A 16,853-nucleotide genomic window follows, 5' to 3' on the forward strand; every position below is an offset into this window, starting at 1 on the left:
TATCTCTTGAATACAATACTGTAGAGAATAGATTAAACTCATAGATATGTATGAATTGTTGCTTAATTTTATCAACGCATTCTGTTTTAACACAATAGATCTTTTCCACAGAGAACTACATAAATGTTCAAATAATTTTTACCTAAGACAAATTAAGTAAAACTCATAATAGGACAATTAGGGCTAAGAGTACTTGTCATTTTTGACTGTGTAGTGTTCTGATTGTTTAATGAAAAATGGGCTGTTTACACTTTAAATTTAATACTGCAATACCAATACAGGCTCCTTCCATTCTATCTGAATTTTGTTACTTTTTAATATTGTGTTCCTTTATATTGATGTGACTTTAATAATAAAAAGGTTAGTGCTACCCTCAACAAAAAACAGGCAACTTCAGAAAGTGGGGACAAGTGCAGTTAAAGATGGACTGGACTGCAGGTAGAAATATACAATTAGCAGTTGGTGGTCTTGGAATTTGAGAGAGAGATTAGGAATTAATATAGAGATAGATGAATGAACATTTTTAAGCACTATGTGTCAGGTATTGTGTTAGCTGCTACAGAAACAAATGCAAAAAGCAGGTACTTCCTACAACACAGCTTCCTCATTGAGAGACAGACCAACATACCTATTCCATACACCTATTCCAGTAAAATCCACTTATGTGAACCCTGTTCATGCCTGACTAAATAATGATCAAGAAATCTCATGAGAAACTTATGAGAAGCCCATAGACAATAGATCTCTCCAACAACGTTAACGTTAAGCCAAGCAAGACCAAATAAAGACAGACAAATGTAACCTAGAACACTCTACGTTCATAGTGAACAAGGAGGAAGGACTTCCCTGAGAAGGCTCCAGGATGGTCAGAAAGCCTGCATATGGTGGGCAGAAGATTAAGGAAGGAGGAGAGAGTGGATGGCTCGTGGATAGGCAAACACCGAGTAGCACAATGTGGCAGTGCTAAGAACAATACACCACGAGTCCAGGGGCTCTTAGGGTCTAACACTGTTCTGAGAGGCCAAGGTGGCACATAAAGGTCTGTTATATTGTATTCCTACTCGACTCTTACCTCCTAACTACACTTCCTTCTCCCTTAAATATGCCCAATACTTTGTTTCTTCTCTTAACATCCCACTAAAACTTGTTCACTTCTGTCTTACCTTTTGAAATCCTAATTATCTATCCTATATGTCCAATGGTGTCTACAGGAAAATTATGATATAGTATTTGTCTTTACAACTCAAATGTGCAACTCTTCTATTCAGACTTGATTCATATGCTCTGATATGGAATCCATAGCACCTTTCTATCTTTTCAAGCCCAATCTCACTTGCAGCCGGCTGCCTTCGCTATAGGTATCTCCTTAAGATCCCATGTCATCTTCCAGAGATAATTAGTCATGAAGGATAAATGTTTTCAGTAGTTTGTAGAAATTACTGAAAAAGTCCATCCCTCATAATGGCAACAAAAAAGGGGGGAGAGGGAATATTTTCTTAATTTGTTACATTAGAGAGAGAGAAGCAATCAAATATGCCTAAGAAAGCCTGTTCCATTTTATGAAACCACAGCTTGTGGCTTTATCATTGAACTGACCTGATGAGGAGCTGATGGCTAGGAAGAATGAAGGAGAACTAAGCAAGTCTTATAAAGTCTTTTTACTAAACCATCATGGAAATTAAATCTAGGATGTTCCCTACTTATGTATTTCTTCTCTCTCCAATTGGAAGTGTTGGTTCACCGTTGTAGTTGTAACCTCTTACTGCTCTCCTCTCCTAGAGGTGTCAAATCAATTCAACCAGCATTAATTAAGCATCTATATTTGAACATGGATAACATGGATAAGAACAAAACAATTTCTTCCCTTTGGGAACTTGTATTTTGCTGGAGGAAAGTACTATGCATACAGATAAATTAATACAAATTTGCATGAAGTAATTATGGCATTTGGGGTAGGGGGGTAAACTAATCTAAGCCTCTCTTTTGGGAATATAAGATCTACTGCTTTTTAAAAGCACTTACTGTCTATTTTGAATTTTTTAATGAAAACTCCTTTTAGGTCTCAAAGCTAGACCAAATGGAATAAATCTCTAGTGGGAAAAATAAAAAAATCTTTGTTTTGAACAATCCCTTGAACAATGAATCCTTATACTTCCCTTAAGCTATTATGTTTTAGTCTATATATACTATAATTACCGTATAGCTACTGGTAAAATATTACACATTTCTGTCTTTTATCTTTCCTGCTATACTGTCAACTTCATGAAGACAGAGACAATGTCTTAATTATTTTTGTGTTTCCTTTAGCCCCTAACAACAATAAACATAGTAAATACTTAACAAGTGGTTGTTCAAACCACTTCTTGTTCCCCATCCCTACCAATGTTATTCAATCCTCAAATCACCTCACATTAATCATTTCATTCTTTCCCCTTTTGAGTTCAATATTGAAATTTCTTCCTTAACCACCCTTTGCCATTACAACAAAATTATTATACCCTATGTGATCTTATAGTGGGGCTAATAAATAGTGAGCTATTTATTACTAATGTCATTAACAACTAATAAAAAATAGTAGGCTTTCCATAATGCCTGGCACATAGTAAACTTAATAAATGCTTGTTTAGTTAAACTTTCAGTTTGTATCTTTATTCTTTCATCTACATTAATCATAATTTTCAGTTACATATATCTTCTTTTTCTATCTATTCCTCTTATGAGCCTAGACTTTTTTGTAATCTAACACACATTTCATAGAACATATTGACAAATAAATAGCCAAATATACTCCAAACCATACAGCCATATTCTGAAAAACTATATTTCTATACTTTCTTTCTATTCCAGTTTTAAATAGTTTATTACATTGAAATTACCCAACCACATACAAGAATCATTACTGTGTTTACTAGTTTACATTATATACACCTTGTTCTTCTGGACTCTATTTGTCTATTTGCTTTTTTCATTATTTTATTCATTCCTTAGATGACCTACCATTTGTAGGCCAGCGATCAACCATGGGCATTCTCAACCTTAAAAACACGAATACTAAGTTCTGTAAGACTGACTACCACTTGAAATCTTTATCACTCACTTCCAATTTGATTTATTAAATTTATTTTGTTTCATTTAAGTCAATTTCAATTTTAAAAACCATTCAAATAAGCTTCAGCTAGATTTCACTAGAAAATATTGTTAGAATATTCTCCTCTATATTCTTCTATCTTTAAATTAAGTTAAAATTTAAGAATATTTTGAAATAACAGCTCTTACATAAATTTGATTTAACCCAGCTTTGACAGAAAAGTCTACTAAGTTGGGAGCTGGGCAAGTAGCTGGCTTCTAATCCCAGACCTGCTATTAGATGCTGTATGAATAAGTAAATCATTTCAATTAAATAAGCAATTACTGAGCACCTGCTATATGTGGACTCTATGCTAATGGCTGAAGGCATCAAGGAAAAAAAAAAAATCAAACTATTCCTGTCCTCAAAGAACTTATCTTCTACTAGAGGAAAACAGTATGTTCACATATAGGTGATAGGTATAAAACAAATACAAAATAATTTTGGGGGACAGAAAGCATATTAACTGGGAGAATTAGGAAAAGACTTAAGGCACTTAAACTATGCCTTGAAAGGAATAAGAGATTGTAATAAGAGGTAATGAGGGGAAATTCCAGGCATCAAGCCCGTCTATAAACAGCCATAGAAGTGAGAAATAGTATGTCATATATAGAAATAGCAAGTAAGCCAGTCTGGTTGGAACATATATAATGAAGAATAAAATAAGTTTGGAAAAAAAGGCATATTGTAAATAATTTTAAATGGTAAATTGGAATCACTAAAAGTGAGTCGCTAAAGTGGGAAGAGAGGCAGAATCATAGAATTTCTAAGCTGAAAAGAATCTTAAAGGCTGTCTAGTCCAATCTAAAATTGAACAGTAAGATCCTCTATAACACCTGCAGTAAGTAGTTATCCATCCAGGTTTGCTAGAAGATCCACTATCCCTCAAGGCATATTACTCCAGTTCTGACTGTCTGGAAACATTACAAGAGTCATTCATTGTTCCTCTGGCACCAAAGACAAGTCTGGCTCTTAGGTATAAGGTAAATTAGACTGAGTCTCTGATTCTCATAAAAACTTTAAAAATAAAATGAGAAACTTAAAATAAAAAATGTTCTTTTAAATAAATTAACCATATACTATGTTTATTAGCTGACTTTTTAAAAAAACAGGTGGTTTTCTTTACTTTTTTACAAGTAGACAAACTACATATAAAATTTATATGTAAGTTTATATGTATATGTATATATACATATATATATAAAGTTTATATGTAAGACAAACTATCTACAAGTATTTAAATATTTTATATATTTGATACATGTTAGATAGATTATTCTGTATGCTTTCTCTATTTAGTATCCTTATTATCTTTTTTTTTTTTTTTTTTTAACATTCCTACATCTTTTTAACATTTATATGGTGTAAGTATATTGGAACACTAGCCAAAGAAAGCATACAGAATTGGGATAAGGTTTTCCAAATCATCCCAAGACATGTTCAATTAATGCCAAATTCTCATTTAAAAGAGAGTGAACCACTGGGCTTATATCCCAAAGAGATCTTAAAGGAGAGAAAGGGACCCACATGTGCAAAAATATTTGTGGCAGCCCTTTTTGTAGTGGCAAGAAACAGGAAACTGAATGGATGTCCATCAACTGGAGAATAGCTGAATAAATTATGGTATATGAATATTGTAGAATATTGTTGTTCTGTAGGAAACAATTAGCAGTATGATTTCAGAGAGGCCTGGAGAGACTTGCATGGATTGATGCTAAGTGAAATGAGCAGAACTAGAAGATCATTATACACGGCAACAAGAAGATTATACGATGATCAATTCTGATGGACATGGCTCTCTTCAACAATGAAATGATTCATACCAGTTCCAATTGTTCAGTGATGAAGAGAACCATGTACACCCAGAGAGAGGACTATGGGAACTGAGTGTGGACGACGGCATAGCAGTTTCACTTTTTGTTGTTTGCTTGTATTTTATTTTGCTTCTCTCTCTCTCTCTCTTTTTTTTTTGGTGGTTTGATTTTTCGTGTGTGTGTGTGTGTGTGTGTGTGTGTGTGTGTGTGTGAGAGAGAGAGAGAGAGAGAGAGAAGCCCTAAGAACTTTCCTGACCCCTCTCTATTTCAGGAAATATCTGAGAGACAGGACTTTGATCTTTTGTGATTCTCCTGATTTCTACATATTACAGTCTGTAGAAGTTCTAGCAATCTCAAATAGATGAAAGGGAACAACTTTTTCTGTTTCAAATTTTTATCCAGTGAATATCTATTTTTGTTAAAAATATCATAAGGAGTAAAGACTCCATCAATTTGAAAAATCTAAGAAATAGAAAATATGTCTAACTTCATTCCTCATCTATTCTATCAGAAGAGGACTTTCAAAATAGAGAAATTCCATGTTACAAGTCACACTGAGAAGCTAAAAAAATATTTCCAAATGATTCTTCTATTTATAAAAAATGATAGGAATAATAAATTGTCCTTTGCTTGAAATCATAAGTAATGTAATAAAAATATTTTTAAATATGTTATTTATCAAATTTAGTCTAATCAGCTTTAGTCAGCAAGTTAGACAGAACTATAAAGCATACTTCCAAAGAGGATAATTATGGGTACTTGTTTTTATAATCTAATGGCTTCATAACAGACCTGAAAATGTGAGGCTGATAGCATAGGAAGCAAATGGTATTTGCTGGAGTATAAAATGTCAAAAGAATTTAAGAGGATGTTTTTAATGCCAAAAGAAGACAAAATGTCCTGTTTGTACCTCAGCTTGCAGAACACACAAAGCTAATAAAATAAATTGTTACTTTAGGTTATTCCATATGTAATAAAGAAAGAAAAGTTTAAAATTTCAAAAATTCAAAGAAGAATGAGCTGGTTGCAAATCAGGCAACTAAGAAAAATTAGGAATACACCTCTGGTGGGTAAGGAAACTATATCCCTTATTAAAGATGCCAAGAACTAGATTAATGAAAGGAAAGTTAGATTAGATTAGTGAAAGGAAAAGCAATTTATATAATCTGACTACTATTGTATTGCTAAAATTGCTTAAAAGAAATCCAAACAAACCAAAAATACCTATAAACTATTTTTTTAAATTAAATGATTGCAAGTCTCTGAGTTTGTTGAAACTGAAAATGTAGGTCAAGAATAGGTAAACAAAAATTTATTAAAGTTTTTAAAAATTTTTGTTTCTTTCACCTTTTAAAATGGTTTCATAAAATAACTATTTGAAACTCCAAACAATAACTTTATTTTTCTAAACTTAAAAGATGATTCCTTTACAACAGATGTTACAAACTCTAAAAAAGTTCTGAAATTTTAAAAAAGGGTTAGCCTTTGAGAACTTGCTCAATTTAAGGATTCTATGATTCTAAAGGAATACATTTATTCATATCCCCAAATATATCTCATTTTATGAAGGAATGACAGATTGAACTTGGGAGTCTTTGGATCTGACATGTCAGTGCCACATACTAAAGTGAAGTGATACAAAAATTTAATGATTTGAAATTATAACCAACAGATGTAAACTGTTAAACACCACTGGTATTCAAAACCACCTGCTTAGAATAAACAACTATACATCATGTGAACATAGCAAGTGTTTAATATAAGTTCCCTGAGAGCAAAAAAAAAAAAAAGTATATTGCTTTAAGATCAGTAAAGAAATTAACTATATTACAAAATTAAATATAGATTAACAGTCAAGTTTGTATGTGTATGTGCTTTGGTAGAAGGAGATTTGGGGAGTCGGAAAGAAAATGAAGTAAAATCTTTACTAGCTATGTATTCATTTGCAAAAATTCTAAAGATAGCATGATTTTAAGGCAGCAGATAGTTTGGTCTAGTAATTGTGGATCTATATTTACTAATTAAGAACCTTTGAGATTTAAATATATAGACAGACACATAGATATATTCAGACAACATTCATGTTAAGCCAGAAAACACTAACTTACCAGTATGTACTGTAACTACTGCAATCCATGCATACTGTGTGTTGAACTTTTTCTTGCTTTTCTGTTTTCTTATGGTTGGTTAAGGGAATTTGTGCATCTTCATAATGTTTTTTTGCATGACCATTCACATACCTTAAAAAAAAACCATAGTAATGAGAATATATTTTAATCAAAATATTCCCTCAGAAAGGTTAATTATCTCTAATAACAAAATTAGACCATACTAATCAAAACAGTATGAAGCAAAATAAATGCAGTTGTCCAAATATAAGTATATATACTACAGTCTGTATTAACCTATTACAAAAATAAACTCTTGCTCACCTACAACATTAAGGGCAGTTTATTTAATAAAGCATTACTTTTAAGAAAATTTAACTAAATGCCAGATATATCAATTACTCATCTTTTGACAATACTAGCATAATGACATTAATCTATTTATTATTATTATTCTGAATTTCGACTTTTAAATCCAGATTGTTACTAGGAAAAACCCTTTAAAATAAAATAAATTACCTCACTAGAGAAATTCTAAAACAAACAGCATTCAAGAAAGGAAAAGAGAAAAAGAACAACATATAAAACAAAGAAGAATGGAAGAAAGAAAGGAAAAAAGATACAAACTCTGGGCTGGTCTAATGTTCAAAAAATTAGTCAACACAAGCAACAAAGTGTGAGAAATAGAGAAAAAATAAGAGCCAGATGGGGAAGTAGGGCAGTATTTCTACTCTTGATGAATATTTTCAATGCAATTTCAATTTTTTAATTTGAAGGTTGTGAATCCTCAGAATTACATTCTAATAGTATTTCTTAAGAGCATTACAAATTATTTTAGGAAAAGCTTCAATAATTTTAATGTGTCACATGAGTAAGCAGACACAGTATAATGAAAAAAGTGGCTAGATTTGAAATTAAGAGATATGGATTATCATCCTGTCTATGACACTTAATACCTGTGCCAAAAAACAGATAGACAAGCCACAACTTCTCTGACCTTTAATTTTCCTCATCTCCAAAATGGGAAAATATTTGGAGTCACTATCTCACAAAATTGTTTTGATGATAAAATGATATCAAGCATAGAAAACACTTGTAAACGTTGAAGCACTATGGAAATGTAACTATTTTGGATATTAAAATAACCAGGCATTAATTATATTCATAAAATATTCTTTAACACAGGTTTAATGATTTTTGGTTTGTATAACTATTGTAGCAATTACACTAAAAATGACACTGTAAGTTTTAATATATAAACAGTCAATAAGTGAATAAATTCACTCATGGCTTGGTCTCAAAAAAGGCACAATCTGAAACAACAACAAAGTTTAATAATTAACATCAGTAGAATTGTGACAACACTTTAAAAAATGAATTTCTTGTGCCTAAAAACAAACCAGATTGTACAAAAATTTGGTTTATTTGAAAAGTGAACAGTTGAAACAAATGCTTATTAAATTTTACCAAATCAAGTTCAGGGACATACATTTAAGAATGAGGATGCATGTGTGTGCGTGCATGTGTGTATGTGTGTATAAAACCCCAAATAAAGCACAGCTTTTACTCTGGGGATTTTGATAATAGCCAGACCACAAAAAGACAAAAGGAACAGTTTCTTCCCCAATTTTCAACCACCAAGATTTTCAAGCCTTCCAGAGGAAAAATAGAAGCAGCAGCTCCTCTCTTCAAGAGTGGTAAATACAAACAATAACTGAGGTTAAAAAAAAAAAAAAACCTTTTAAAGACAATTTCTTCTGTTCACAAAACCTTAAAAATGTACCAAACTATTTGCCTTTCCATGCATAGTTTATTTACCTCAAATGTAAACAACATAAATGGTCTGATGACTAGTCATTTTTTTTGTTTTGGATCTTTTTTAAAGAGATTAATTATTACATAAGTACTCAACATTCACATTCAACTGTGATGTCATCAACTTAGGAGTTCCCTAGAAAACTCTGCAATGCATGCTCATTTATTCCTGCCCTTTCTTTATGATTTTCATTCATGGCCTCCCAAAAGTTCACTAATTCATTCATCCCATGTGTTAAAAAGCTTCCTTGCTCACTGACATTATGAGAACAAGTATTTTGGCTGTCTACTTGTCATCCTAAGTCACAATCCTTTCCATGAAAGCTGATCTCTTCCAAAAAGCTTGGGGTTTGATGAAGTCAAGAACACCCAGAAAGTCTCACCAATCACAGGGAACCCTTCCTTGAGCTGAATTCTGAACTAAATCTCATATGTCATAGAAGCAAATGTTTTTTGGCAAGCATACAACTTGTTTTATGCCCCATCTGATATTTATTATCTGTAGGAATCATTAAATAACATTATTTCCACTGTTAAATCTTCCATGGAATCTTAATACATGGAAGGAAGACAACTTATAAAATTGGTTTGATCTCAAAAAAAAAAAAAAAAAAGATGGTAAGAAGACATTTAAAAAATTCCAAATCAATTTTTTGGTAATAAATAACAAGAAAAATGAGATCTTATATTCTCTACAATTCAATCAACTGTGAAACAGTAAATATGTAATCTATTATTAAATATCATTTGAAAATGTCTGATTGTTTATTACTAATATTCTCATCAAGAATGCCTTCAATTCACAGGATAAGTAGGTATACAGGTCAGTAGTTGATGTCTTCTAAATCACCTTTTCTTAGAATCAATAAGGTCTGAAATTTTCTTCATGCTTGTGGTATCTTCCCTTACCTTGTCAATTGTTTTTTACAGTGCCTTCAGAATTATATCATCTCCAGCACTGATGTCCTCTATATAAACTTGATCCAATCCAGCTACATTTATCATCTTCATTTTCTTTAGTGCCATTTATGATTCCTCTGTAAGCACCTTAGTTACTGTGATATTGGAGTCAAAACATAGCAGTTTCACTCTCTTTGCTGGAGAAAAGTTTGCTGTAATTTTTGAGAACCTGGGTTCTCATTTTTAAAAATATTTCTTTGGAATCACTAATTCTTTTTCTGGAGAATGGTTTTTGGTATAGATGCATATGACCGGTACATAACCTCTAAGTCTTTGCCTCTCCCTTTCCTTTCCCCCGAACCATACTTTCCCTTATATTTCTCCTAATACTCAACTTTTCGCAACTTGCATGGAAGTTGCCAAGTATCAGAGTAAAAGGAGATTTGATGTGAAGGGTCTAAATAGGTTCTTTGTATAATTATTTTCTATTTCATCCTTAACAATTAATGGTAGGGTGTAAATTATAATTAATTTCATGTTTGTCTTTTTGCAACTACTAATCATGATTAAGGAAATATGTAACTCTTAACAGTTCCAAGAAATAATATTTCTTGTAGCTTTGGGCATTTGACAAAACTCACTCAAATTGATTCATTTATTTGATTTTTCAAAGAGTTCCTGTGAAGTACAAGAAGTACCTATGAACTATTCTTTCTTTTGGTTTCATTTATAACAAGAATTTAAAGATCATAACAGCCAATAATATCTACCATTTAGATATCCATTTAAGATTTAAAAAGTGTAAATATACAAATATTGTATCATCTATCCTCATGGCAATCCCAGAAGGTAGTACAATTATTATCCTGAGGCAGACAGTTATTAAGTGGCTTGATCAGAGTGACATAGCTAGTGCCTGAAGGTGAATCTGAACTCAGGTTTTTCCAAGTATAAGTCCAATACTCTATACACTGAATCACGTAGCTGCTTCATATATGATTCAATTTCTCCAGCTGTATATACATATCTTGATTATTGAACAAGGAACTTAGACTTGGAGTACCAAAAGTCAAAATGAATTGGTCAATTAAAAACTAGTACTCTATGACTTATCTCCCATATTCTGTCACCAAGAAATAAGCAGAAAGGGGCCACACAGACTAAATATCAAATATTTTCCCCCTCCATTTCATGAGTTGCTATGGCCAAAAAGTTTCATTAATCAGGTAGCTAGCCTATTGGTGATGTAACTCTCTGAGACAAACTAGTCTGGTCCTCAGAAAACTGACTTGGGTCTATTAATGGGGAGCATATTACATAAATATTTCCATAAATAAACCAGAGAAATTCATTCCAGAAAGCAACTTCTAAAGCACTATAGAAGCTGGTAACAGATATGGACCAATTGCTTATGTTTATTATACTTTGTAGTATAGTAATGTGATGAAAACTTGTATTCACAATAATGGATCTTAGGTAATGCAAGATACTGAAGTTACCTCTTGAATCAAGAGGAAAATGTGTTCAATGTGCTTTTATAAACTTTTTAATATTCCTTATATTTGAAAACTGTTCATTCATTTGAATACATTTATGTAGTTCAATTAAATAACACATCCCATTCCCCAATTATTCTGAATATAATGAAAGATATGTCAGTTAATCAAAATAATAATATTGGCTGGACAGAAACATCATTCTTGCTTTAGCAACTAATACATTTAGAAAATCAGATGAATTTAAAATGATTATATACTTAAAAGACATCTTTTCTAAGTTCCATCAGAAAATAAATCACCTATTCCAATTTTTCCATTTACATACGAATGAATTGAGATAAAAAAGATGTGCTTAATATCCACATATACAAGTTATAGAACTGGGAACTATATCTGATCTTGGGAATCCAAATCCAATATTCCGTCTATTACATTTACTACTCTAACCCATTGTTTCAATTATTAATAAATGTTTACTTTGAACCACAGCATGAAGCCAGATTCCTTTCCATGTAATAAGCTCAATAACAAAACACCTCAAGACTTATTCTATTAAATAAATATATGTTGTCTCTTGTGTATACGATCATTACAAATACATTACCTAAAATCTGCTTAACAATTATTCCCAGTTGAAAGCATATTCTAAGTCTATTGTTCTTTATAATGTAGTAACTTAATGAAAATGCTTTATACTTTAACAACTTAAAAGGACAGTGTGTGGGTTTATCTGATGAAAGTCAGTAAACCAATCAATTGTGTAAAATGATGATTGTGAATCATCATTTTACAAATAGGGAATAACTTTATTAATTTAATTAATCAAGCACTTTGCAATAATGTTGAGTTTTTTAATTGTTAAACTGTATATAAACTGAAGGAGCCCACCTGCAGAGATTAGAAGTTTTCAAATTTATTCTTCCATATCTTATTTATGGAATGTGTTGCCCTTGCTTTAAGAACTTTAATCTCTCAGATTTGGGATCCAAATGGGGCTTGTCTGGCTTTTTACTGGAATATGAATTCCATGATTCAAGATTTTAGATTGTTGAGCACTGTGAGACAACTGGTGAACAGAACTATATAAATGTTTAGTATTATAATTCTCACCTCTCAAAATTTAGGAAAGAGAGGAATCTGTCTCTTCAAGTACAAAATTTAAATGCTTCTACTTTTCTTCTTTTTTTGTATTAAATGTTATCTGTGCAAAGTATTTGCAGATTTCCCAAATCCTAAAGATTTCAAAACCACAACAGCCAGTTAAAGAGATGCATTAATATTTTCAAATGTACTCCAAATGTACATTTTTAAAATGGTTATTTCCAGATTAACATTTCTAAAGGTAAAACAAAACTCAACAAAATTATTGCTTGTATGTTATACAGATTTTATGACAACAGTGAGCCTATTACTAACAGTGCAAAAGTATGATTTCTTATCTCCCGAAGCAATTAGCTTCTCAAATAAATTTAAATTTGATTTTAAAAGCTATATCATTACATGCAAAAAAAATTAGCAATACCATATTATGACAATGCTAAAGAAAAAAAGCACAGCATTTAATAGAGTCTGATAGGAAAAATGCTATTTAAATACTTGCCATGTTTACAGCTGGAATTTGAGACTAAAAATATTTGAGAAATCCAGGGAGAATGGTTGTGATTAGGACTTGAAATATTTTAAACTGATCCAACTGGAAATAATTATCTATATAGCAATATTTTGTTCATCTCTAACAAGGATTCATTATGTACTTCATAGTAAGATATTATGCTCTAATAAGTTATATATAAAAAATTTTGTAAATTTAATACCACCATCTATGGAAATATCTACCATGATTATTACCAGATTTCTTTCTGAAATGACTAATATAAAGCAATTTTAAACATCTAAATTTCTTACTCTTTTTTCCTGCTTTTTTACAGTAAGATACTTATCTTATGTCTCTTTTATCAAATATAAGGATTTAAAGCAAAAATATATGTTAAGAATATCAAAAACCTAAAAATACTATCTAAATGTCTACTATGATCACTACTAGATTGTTTCTTCAAATGACTAACATAAATTATAAGCATTTAAATTTTTCTTTCTTTTTTCCTTAAAATGAAATACTTCTAATTAGCCTTATAATCAGAAAATATCTTAGAATAAAGCTACATTCCTTCACCTAGATTTTCTCACTTATATTAGTGAGGAATTTTATTCTGGAAAAAAATTTGAAGGTTGTTATATGTTGAGATTAAGCTGCACAAAATAGTACAATACAGATAAAACTTTGACAAAAAGGAGAAAACATGGTGTAGTACTATGAGTTTAGGACCTACCTTCCACAATGAACACTTGAACAAGTCAAACAGACCCAGGGGCTTTTGTTGGACCGGCACACTATAAAAGACAAAAAAAAAAAAAAAAGAAAAAAGAAAAAAGAAAAACATACAAATATACCAACTGAAACATGCATTTTTTTTTCAAATTCCTACCTTATTTATAAAAATATATTTACTATGATTGTAAGCAGCGAGGTGGTACAGTAGGCAGAATAACAGCCTTGTAGTCAGGAGGCTCAAATGTAGCCTCAGTTATTTCCTAGCTGGGTGACCTTGGACAAGTCACTTCACTCTGTTTGCCACAGTTTTTCATCTATAAGATGAGCTAAAGAAGGGAATGGCAAATCTCTCCAGTATCTTTACCAAGAAAACTCCAAATAGTGTCATGAAGACTGAGACAACTAATTGACTAAATAACAAATTTTATGATTAAATATAAATACAGAAGCTGCTTAGGTAAAATGAAATTTCAAACATCCATTTAATTTTACAATTACATAAAATGGTCACTTAAATTAAGGTAAGTTTAAAGGTAAGTCCATTTTAACTATTGAATCAACAAAGTTTTGGTAACATGATTGCGAGTTTATATATTTCTATCATTTATTAGCTCATCACTGTTCCTTGCAGCAGAGCCCTAAGGATACAATCATGAAGCAAAGGATATGAATTCGTACCTAACTTCAGTGATTTGGTCAAAACAGCTGACACCACAAGAGCTCAATTTCTTATATGTAAATTAGGAGGGGGAAGAAGAGAGAAAATACTAATGTCCCAGCTTTAGATCCGACCATTTTAATCCGATATTTTTCTATTTATGTCCCCCTCTCCCATTAGAATAATTTCCCTTCTAGGAAGGGGAGGTGGCAGTAGAAGGCAGAAAGGAAGTTAGAGATGTAGGGATAATAAAAAGTTTTAGATTTCTTCCAAATCTACCAAATACAATTTTCAAAGGTTATTTAAAAGGAAGTACTCCACAATGACAAGAGCTATCAGTGAGTTAGGCAATTAAGGGATAATGTTGTAACGGGCCACAGACAGTGGGGAAACTCTGGGTGAGGCAAAGGACCCTTCAAACCACAGGGAATCTGCTGACAATGCCTTTCCTAAGAGCTTTCCTAAGAGCTCTCGGCCTTCCTGAGAACTCAGGGGGCGGTGACAACCTGTGTGGAGATTGAGGCAGAATAATACCAGATGGAAGAGTGATACCAGGTAGCAAACTATGTACAATAGCAAGTTATTCATATGGTCCCATGTGTGCAGAATATATTGGGCGCATTCCCAGTATTTTTGTCAAAAAAGGGTATGATGGTATAAAAAGGGGAAAGTCCTTTAAATAAACGGACTCCATTTTCCCATTACCCTCAGGAGTCCTGCCTCATCACTTCTCCACTAGAATGGTATATTTTAATCACCCCAGCGTGGAGGCTCTAGAAAAAACACAGTACGTTTTTGTCACCCCAACTTGGGGGCTCTAGAAAGCAGGACACAACACAATGCTATAATGTATTTATCTTTTGAACTATGTATCCAAAAGTCATGTAAATCTAAATTATATGACCGCACACAAAGTTTCCTATGAACACAAGCCATATTAACATAATCATGGTTTTAATGCAAGGCTGACTGAGAAAATAGTTCTGGAGGTCTGTAAAGATTTTTTTCATGGTGTTCAACAGCTCATTTAAAAAATACCTTAATCTACAGAGGCAGCTGCAGGTATTACAATGGATAGAGTACTGAGGGTAGAGTCAGGAATACCTGTATTCAAAAATACCCTCAGATAGTTACTAGCTGGGCAAACACTTAAATCTGTTAGCTTCAGTTCCATCAGCTGTAAAATGAGGATAATCAAAGCACACACCTTCTGGGCTGTTGTGAGGATCATAGGTCATAATATTTTTAAAGCACCAAGCAGTGTCTGGAACATAGTAAGTGCTTAACAAATGCTTCATTCCTTCCTTTTTAAAGGGATGTTTCAAGAACAAGGTGGGAGAATGATTCTGGAAAGATGGTGGAGTAGGAGAGAAAATTCAAGGTTCTCTAGATTTCCTCCCCCAAAATAAAATAAAACTGTACCTCAGGAAAAACAGACTGGAGAAAAATAAGAAGAATTTGAAGCAGAACAGGGATCTTTCTGAGACAATTTAAGACAACCTGAAGAAAGAATCTCTGTTGATAAGAAACACTGGGCAAGAAGGAACTAGCACCCAGTGAGGGCAGAAGCAGTGAAACAAGGATGCTGCTGGCTATGGGCACTTGCAGGAGGAGCCGGTTTTGGGTTCCGGGTTCCAGGTCAAAAGGAAGAGGAAAGCCAGAGGCATCATTCCACCCCCCCCCCATTCCCCCCTTGCAACAGGATGAGAGATTGTTACACTAACAAATTCTCATTTTTAAAAATGAGCAGGCAAAGAAGAAAGAACCTAACTATTTCAAAACTTACTATGAGAATAAAGAAGACTAAAATTCATTTTCAGAGGAGGATACTGAAAGTATCCTTTTTACTGAAGTAAAAAACAAAACAAAATACCTCTTTTACCCCAAAAAGAGTAATACTGAATGCTCTCAAAAATTTATATAAGAACTCAAAAAAGACTTTAGAAATCAAATAAGACTGAGAAAATAACTAAAGAAAAATAAAGAACCATCCAAGAAAACAAGATTATGAATAGAAAAAAAACAATTAAAAAATGAGATTCAGAGTTTTAAAAAGAAATAATTATTTGAAAACCAGAATTGAGCAAGGGGAAGCCAATGAAGTTATAAGACATCAAGAAATAACAAAACAAAATATGAAGAATAAAAAAGAGAATGTGAAACATCTTTTTAAAAAAAACAACAGATCAAAAGAACAAACCAAGAAAAATCATAAGAATAATTGGACTACCTAAAAACTGTGACCAAAAAAAAAAAAAAAAAAAGAATCCTGAGACAATATTAAAGGAAATAATCAAAGACAATTGTTCCGAAGGGTTAGAACACAAGGGTAAAGCAGAAATACACACACACACACACACACACACACACACACACACACACACACATACTTTTTAACACCTCAAAGAGAGCCTATGTGGAAAATACATAGGAACATTATTTCTAAATTTTTAAATCCCCAGATCAAAGAAAAAACTTTACAAGAAACAAACAACACCAATGACAAAACCAAAAACAATTCAAACACATTGGAGCTACAATTAAAATTGTACAGGATTTACCAGCAGCTAAAATAAAAAACTACAGGTCCTATAATACTA

General features: G+C 32.1%; 1 protein-coding gene across 3 annotated transcripts in view; it reads right to left on the minus strand.

Annotated features, from left to right (window-relative positions):
* Positions 1-16,853, minus strand: part of USP3 (ubiquitin specific peptidase 3) — a 99,738-nt gene that overhangs the window by 41,413 nt on the left and 41,472 nt on the right. Inside the window, exons 2-3 of one of the 3 annotated variants that reach the window (XM_051980894.1) lie at positions 13,594-13,654; positions 7,050-7,181 (exon numbers count right to left, since the gene is read on the minus strand). In XM_051980894.1, coding sequence (XP_051836854.1) covers positions 7,050-7,181; positions 13,594-13,654 — 193 coding nt within the window. Of the gene's footprint in view, positions 1-7,049; positions 7,182-9,773; positions 9,913-12,373; positions 12,489-13,593; positions 13,655-16,853 lie in introns of those variants that run through there. The other 2 variants (XM_051980895.1, XM_051980896.1) reach the window with 2 other exon arrangements.

Source organism: Antechinus flavipes, chromosome 2 (assembly GCF_016432865.1).
Source record: "Antechinus flavipes isolate AdamAnt ecotype Samford, QLD, Australia chromosome 2, AdamAnt_v2, whole genome shotgun sequence".
In the NCBI taxonomy this organism is placed as follows: domain Eukaryota; kingdom Metazoa; phylum Chordata; class Mammalia; order Dasyuromorphia; family Dasyuridae; genus Antechinus; species Antechinus flavipes.